Source organism: Crocodylus porosus, unplaced genomic scaffold (assembly GCF_001723895.1).
Source record: "Crocodylus porosus isolate Cpor-Errol unplaced genomic scaffold, CroPor_comp1, whole genome shotgun sequence".
Taxonomy (NCBI): Eukaryota; Metazoa; Chordata; order Crocodylia; family Crocodylidae; genus Crocodylus; species Crocodylus porosus.
This window is the reverse complement of record NW_017728918.1, coordinates 71,041,650-71,048,613: the sequence shown is the minus strand read 5'-3', so window position 1 is coordinate 71,048,613 and position 6,964 is coordinate 71,041,650. Positions and strand designations below refer to the sequence as shown.

General features: G+C 41.3%; 1 protein-coding gene across 4 annotated transcripts in view; it reads left to right on the top strand.

The window, feature by feature from the left end:
* The window catches only part of MDN1 (midasin AAA ATPase 1), a 150,606-nt gene that overhangs the window by 50,921 nt on the left and 92,721 nt on the right, over positions 1-6,964 (top strand). For all 4 annotated transcript variants that reach the window (XM_019537753.1, XM_019537752.1, XM_019537755.1 and 1 more), the window contains exons 26-32: positions 939-1,085; positions 1,615-1,756; positions 1,919-2,053; positions 2,130-2,265; positions 3,142-3,280; positions 3,388-3,518; positions 4,815-4,959. In XM_019537753.1, coding sequence (XP_019393298.1) covers positions 939-1,085; positions 1,615-1,756; positions 1,919-2,053; positions 2,130-2,265; positions 3,142-3,280; positions 3,388-3,518; positions 4,815-4,959 — 975 coding nt within the window. The remainder of the gene's footprint in view (positions 1-938; positions 1,086-1,614; positions 1,757-1,918; positions 2,054-2,129; positions 2,266-3,141; positions 3,281-3,387; positions 3,519-4,814; positions 4,960-6,964) is intronic.

The following is a 6,964-nucleotide window of genomic DNA, read 5'->3' as shown; positions in this document are numbered from 1 at the left end:
GTCACTGATGAAGGTGTTGAACAGTGCGGACCTGAGTACCGAGCCCTGTGGAACCCCACTGCCCACGTCCCTCCAGATGGAAAACGACCCATCCACCAACTCACGGGAGAGGTGATATCTAGTTGGTTTAATAACAGATATTTGCAAAAAAAGAATTTTTTATTTACCACCTTTCAAGCACATTCACCCTTCTTCAGTCATAGGAGAATGTAAAGATTGTAAAATTTATCCTAGGTGGAAATGAAAGTTCATATTTCATAGGAGATCAGAAAGTGTCATAAGATCTTCTGGTTGGAATAGGTTGAATTTTCATTTCCATCTAGGAGAAATTTTACAATCTTCTCCTATGCCTGAAGAAGGTGTGTGCACCTGTAAGCTTTCAAATAAATAATTTTTTTGTAAATATCTGGTTAGACTGGGTAGAAGGGATTTTTCTGAGATAGATTTATATGTTGCTTCCTCAACAAAAATATATGAAATTTTCAATTGGTTTTTAATTAAAAGAAAAAAGAAGGGGGGCTGGGGGAAGTGATATCCTTATATGATCTCAACTTAAAAATCTTGGGTTCTTTGACTGATGAGAATATCAGGCTTGTATATGACTGGAACTGGCTTTTCCATGTAAATGATGTGAAGTACAGTCACATTCTGTGAACAGCATATATATACTTTGCTGTGTTGGAGCCCATATAAATTGAAGTTTTGTTGACCCTGAATGGTTGATTTATCCCAGAATACTGAAAAATAGACTGCTGGGACTGTTGATGTCCTTTTCAGAAGTTGAATAATTAGCCAAACTGTTCCCTCTTCCTCCAAGAATTAACCAACACACCACCAGACAGTCCAGCTTCCTTTGGCATTATGGGCTGGATGTATTTACAGCATATTAAAGAGAGAAAGCACAGTTCAGAAATGCCATTCTCTGATTTATCTTTTAGGTGTTGTCTAGAGCCTTCAGGAATCGTTTTGTGGAGCTTCATTTTGATGAACTTCCAAGTGGTGAACTGGAAACCATCCTGCACAAGCGATGCAGTCTGCCACCTTCTTACTGCAGTAAACTTGTCAAAGTCATGCTAGATCTGCAGGTACAGAAACTTTGTTTTTTAAACAGAAAAGTCTATATACATGTTGTTCAGATGTAAATAAATGGAACCAAGAGCCCTTCAATAGGAAAATGGCACCAACAGAAATATTTTAAATAATAACATGATCCCTGGGTAAGAATACTGCAGCTAGATGATTTAAACCTATAGAAAATAGGAGAAGTGTAATAGCTGTTGTTTTGAGGCATTGGGAGTGTTTTCTTAGGTGGTATCTTGCTGCTGTCTCTTGCTGCTTGGGGTCTTTGTGTTTAGTTTTTGTGCTGTGTTTGGAATACAGTAAGACTGAAAACTCTAAACAGCTGGGTTTTTTTAGTGAGAAACCTAAATCTTTCTTTTTATTCCAATTAATAAATAAGAGGTGACACTCAGGTGGGGAGTATGAATCTACTAAGTTCTGATTATGGTGATTTGTTAGGAAGTGTAGTATATTGACAGCTTTTTAGGGATTTTGCTTTTTAAGTATTTGGTTTCTGAGAAGTGTATGATCTTGTTCTGTCTCTTCCTTTGGTAGTCTTATCGCAGAGGGTCAACAGTGTTTGCTGGGAAGCATGGCTACATTACTCTTCGGGACTTGTTTCGTTGGGCTGAAAGATACAGAATGGCAGAACAGACAGAGAAGGATTATGACTGGCTTCAACATCTGGCAAATGATGGTGTGTCTCTGTCTCTGTTCTTGATGGTATCACTGCTGTTTTTAGGAAATAGCTATAACTTTTTCTTCCTGATCCCTGTTTTTGCCCCCGGTTACTTGAGCAGTAACATTTCACTTTAAAAAGAGAAAGTGACTATACTGATTTCTCTTGTCTTATTTACAGGTTTTATGCTTCTGACAGGCAGAGTCAGGAAACAGGAGGAGGCAGATGTTATTCAAAGTGTTCTTGAAAAACATTTTAAGAAGAAATTGTATCCCTATTCTCTCTTCTCAGAGGAAAGTGTTAGGAAGCTATTAGGTGAGTTTTCAGAAAGAACTAAATCAGGAACTTTACATGCATGATCAGAGCTAATAATTTGTTCTGTGTTGTGCAGCTAAATCATCTACACAGATGTCTCTGGTTAGGGAGTTTGGCCATATTGTCTGGACTCAAGGGATGAGGAGGCTTGCAGTTCTGGTGGGGCGAGCCCTGGAGTTTGGTGAACCAGTTCTTCTGGTGGGAGAAACTGGGTAACCTGTTTTTATTATTACATTAATGAATTGTTCTATATGTTTTTGCTACAGATAATTACCAGATTTACCCAACTCCAAGATAGTTTTGAATGTAAGGTGACTCTCGCCTCTGCACTCTCCTCCCCCAGTAACTAGATTGTAGGCTTGGAAAATTTATAAATTTGTTCTCATTTTCCATAGATAGAACCTAATTTTAGACGGTAGTCTTGCCCTCCACTACTGCAGTCAGACAAGCAGCAGCCAGGGGAACAGGTGACAAGGGAATGAAGTAGTCTAGCTCCTGCCCATTGCTACCTCCCCTTTACCCCCAACTTGCTCCCCTGGTGCCTGCATCCTGCGTGCCTGCTCTCCCTCCCCCCTACACAGTGCCTGTACTCCCTGGCACCTGCCCCACATGCCACCACCCTTTACTGCTGTTGCTGTTTACTGTCCTATCACAGTTTTGCCTGCTGCTCTGAGGCCCTGTCAGCACAGAACAAGGAGCACAGAGCACATGCTGCTTCCAGCACTTGCCCAAGCACTCAGCAGTGGCGGTATCTTCTCTGGGACCAGAGCTGCCACACTGGAACCACTGTTGCCTGTTCGGGCAGAGGCTGAAGGAAGCATGTGCTCCTTGCCCCAGGCTGGAATGTGTGACCCCAGCCTCAGCTGGAGCTGCAGTGGGAAGGTAGGCAGCAGCAGGGGTGGGGAAGGATGCGTGCATTGACTCGGACCCTGGGTTCTAGGTCAGAATTGATGTTGCAACTGCTGCCAACCCCTGCTCAACCCCCCATACTTGAATCTAAGATCGAGGGTATTTTTCCCCCATTGAATAAACACAGAAACTACATGCGTAGCTTCAGCTGACTCCATTCCTTTCTTTGTGTGTTACAGATGTGGTAAAACTACTGTTTGCCAGATATTTGCAGCATTAGCAAATCAGAAGTTATACTCTGTGAACTGCCACTTGCATATGGAAACATCAGACTTCCTGGGGGGACTACGGCCGATCAGGCAGAGGTCAAATGACAAGGTCTGTCTCATAACAAGGGGTTCTTGCTATCACTCAGCTTTAGCATCATTGAGGGAGCAGGAACTGACAAATGGGTTTTGAGATTCCTTTCCATCTCCATTGCCTAGGAGGAACCTGGCAGTTCTAGGCTCTTTGAATGGCGTGATGGACCTCTTGTATTGGCAATGAGGGAAGATGGCTTTTTCCTCCTTGATGAGATTTCTTTAGCGGATGATTCTGTCTTGGAGAGACTTAACAGGTATGTATGGTAAAAATGTGCTGCTTGGATATGGCTGCTCTTTGCAGACATGAAATGGACAAATATAGCTTCCTTCAGATGTTTCTAATTGTTTAGCTTATTAACTCTCTTCCTTTCTCTTAGTTGTTCAGTTTTTGATTAAATAAAAATGAGTCAAAGTAACTCAGTGGTTCACTGGAGATTAAGGTGCTGTGACTGATGTCTTGTTAACTGCTGTAACTAGAAATCCTGTACTCTTACAACTTTCTCGTGTTTGAGAGGCTACTGGCAGGAGGGGATGACAGGGAGTGGGTATGATAGACAAATGGGCATTTACTGCGGTTACGTCACTACTAAAGCAATACTGGAAAAACTTTAAATATTCTGAAACAGAAATAGAAATGTGCAGATTGGTTCAAGTTTTGTGGAAATGGTGTGTATTTTGGGATTGTTTCGGTCCTGAGATATTTTGTAGCCATAGATATTTCTGTGCTTGACTTCTACTCAAGCTGTAACAGTCACCTTCTACTGAGGGACAAGAGGGTCCATTTCTGTAAACCGATGATGTCTTCAGAAAATACAGTTAAACTCAGTTCAGTTGAAACAATATGCAGTAGTACAATAGAGCAAGAATGGAAAATAGAATAATTTGCACAACATAAGTAAAATCTGCAATGAAGCCTGTAGGTAGCACTATAGCTTTTTATGTTTAAGTAAAGTTTATGAAAGCTGTACTTTCTCTAAGCTTCTGTAATAGAGTATTTTCAATGAGAAACACTGCATTCTTGGAAAGTGCCACAAATTGTCAAGAACCAGGGAAAGAGCTGGTTATTGTGTGTAAAACTGTTACAACTTATTCTGTATGTTAGTGTTTGATTACTACATTACTGTCCATCTGATTACCAGACCTCTTGAGATGACTGGCAGTCACTTTCTCCACTGCCTTCAGGATTTCTATTTCATGCCAGTTCTTTCAGGGTTCTCTTCATGTCTTTGCAAATATTTCTTCAAGTTTCCTTATTTCATTGGAAAGTTAGGAAAGTTTTCATTTTGCAGTACAGGTCTTCTGACTGGCCACTTTAACTTGGGTGCAGGCTTTCATTGCAAAGTTAATTTGAGCTTTCCATACTTACCTATTCATAAATGTCTTCAGAAATGATAAAGAGAATGTATAATTCACATTTTATAGAAAACCATTTTATTGAAACCACTCTACATGTTTTTTATGTACGGCAAGAGGATTTCTGAATTGCCAGGTGTGGGGTTCAAATAAAACAAGTATATTTGAATATAATGTTTTTAAAAATTTCTCCTTAGTGTTCTTGAAGCTGAAAAGACATTGGTGCTTGCTGAGAAAGGTAGTCAAGAAGACGAGGATAATGAAGTAGAGCTACTGGTTGCAGGAAAGAAATTTCGTATCCTGGCAACTATGAATCCAGGTGGTGACTTTGGGAAAAAAGAGGTAACTGCTGAGGCTGCTAGAAATCTAATATGCATTTTGAACATGTTAATTCATAGAATCATAGAGATGTACGGCTGGAAGGGACCTGTAGAGGTCATCTAGTCCAGCTTGCTGCCTGAGGCAGTTCCAAACCATCCCATAGAAACCATAATGTAAACTGTGCATAAGACTACCCTCAATCCTGATACAGCATAGACCAGTGGTCAGCAACTAGTGGCTCTTTATTCACCGGTAGATCTTGGAGCCTCTTAGAGTCGATCTGAGGCTGGGGTGGGGGCTGAGTGCCCACGTGTATGCATGCATGTGTGCATCCCAGCCCAGCAGGTCAGTCTGTGGGGGAGGGAAGAGGCAGAGGCTAGATCTAGGCCCCTGTGGTGAGGGACAGTGCGGCAGAGGCAGGAGCAGGGATAAATCGAGTGGGGCCCCGGCTGGGTGGGACTTACCTGCTCAGGAGGTGCACCCCCAAATAATTTTTCTCCCTTTGCCTTGATGTGCTCCCCCCGCTTCTTTCCCCACAGACTTACCTGCTGGGCAGGAGGGTGGAGAGGAGGTAGCAGTGGCATACAGTAGATCTTGGGTTGCTTTTAAATGCTAAAGGTAATCTACTTAAAAAGGTTGGAGACACTGACATAGACCTAACACCATAACCTGCCACAGATAAAGCAGGGGAACCACAGCAGCCAATGTCCTGCTTCTATATACTTTTCTTCTTTATGGTAGCCCTTCAGGTTTTTTAAGACTGCTACCATGTCCCCTCTTAGCCTTTTTCCCAAGCTGAACATGCCTAGCTCCTTCCGCTGCTTCTTGTAAGACTTGCCTTCCAAAACCTTGATCATCTTTGTTGCTCACCTCTGAATCTTCTCTGTGTCCTTTTTAAAATGTGGAGCCCAGACTTGCATGCAGTATTCTAGGTGAGGTCTGACCAGAGCTGAGTAGAGAGGCACTATCACCTCCCACATATTGCACCCTAATGCTTCTATCGATGCAGCCCAAAACTGCATTTGCCCTTTGTGCAGCTGCATCACTCTGCAGACTCGCATTAAGTCTGCGGTCTTTTAAGACTGCCAAGTTCCTCTCTATAGAGCTGCCATTCAGCCAGGTGTCACACATTTTTTATTTGTGTTTTTGATTTATTTTTCCCACAGTGTAGCACCTTATATTTATTCACATTGAACTTCATCCTGTTAGCTCTAGCTCAACTTTCCAATCTGGCAAGATCCTTCTGAATTGTGCTGTCATCCTTTAACATTTTTGCAGTCTTTTCCCATTTTTGTCTGCAAACTTGCTCAAGAAACTTTCTATGCCAACATCCAAATAGTTGATAGACATTGCTTAATGTTAAAATTTAGTGCCATATAGTTGTGATACTGTGTTGTTATATGCATGTAATATACGTTTGTTAGAAGTTCATATTGGAGTGGTTCATATCGGAGTCTGCCTTAAGGCTCTGAAAAAACCTTGGCTATCTTATCTTTCATCACTTGCAAGTACTGTCATCTTAATAATGTATGTGAATGCTGAGCACAATGATAATAAGGAAAAATTCAAACATTAAATCACATGAGCAGATACAATGTGAAAAATACTGCACCGATGACTTGTAACTCTTAGGAAAAAATATAGCCCCCATCCAATGCTGATTATAAGATGTATGTGGAGCAGTGTAGAATTGATAGGACAGATGATGCTTCAAACAAACTGACAACAGAAGTTGTCACATTGGGTTCTTCATTTAAAAAAAAAAAAAAATCTAGACAAGCATTCCAGTTGGTTCTTATTTATTTAAAACTATAGTTCTCAAATAACCCATTAAGTTATCCAAAAACTGTCTTTAAAGCTCCCTAAGGAAAGTCAGGTCTCTAGACTAATTTTTGTTTATTCCCAAAGAAAGGGGAGTATTCATAGAATCATAGAAGTCGGGTCGGAAGGGACCTTATAGATCTTCAAGTTCGACCTCCTGCCAGGGCAGGAGAAAAAACTGGGCTCAAATGATCCCACCTAGGTA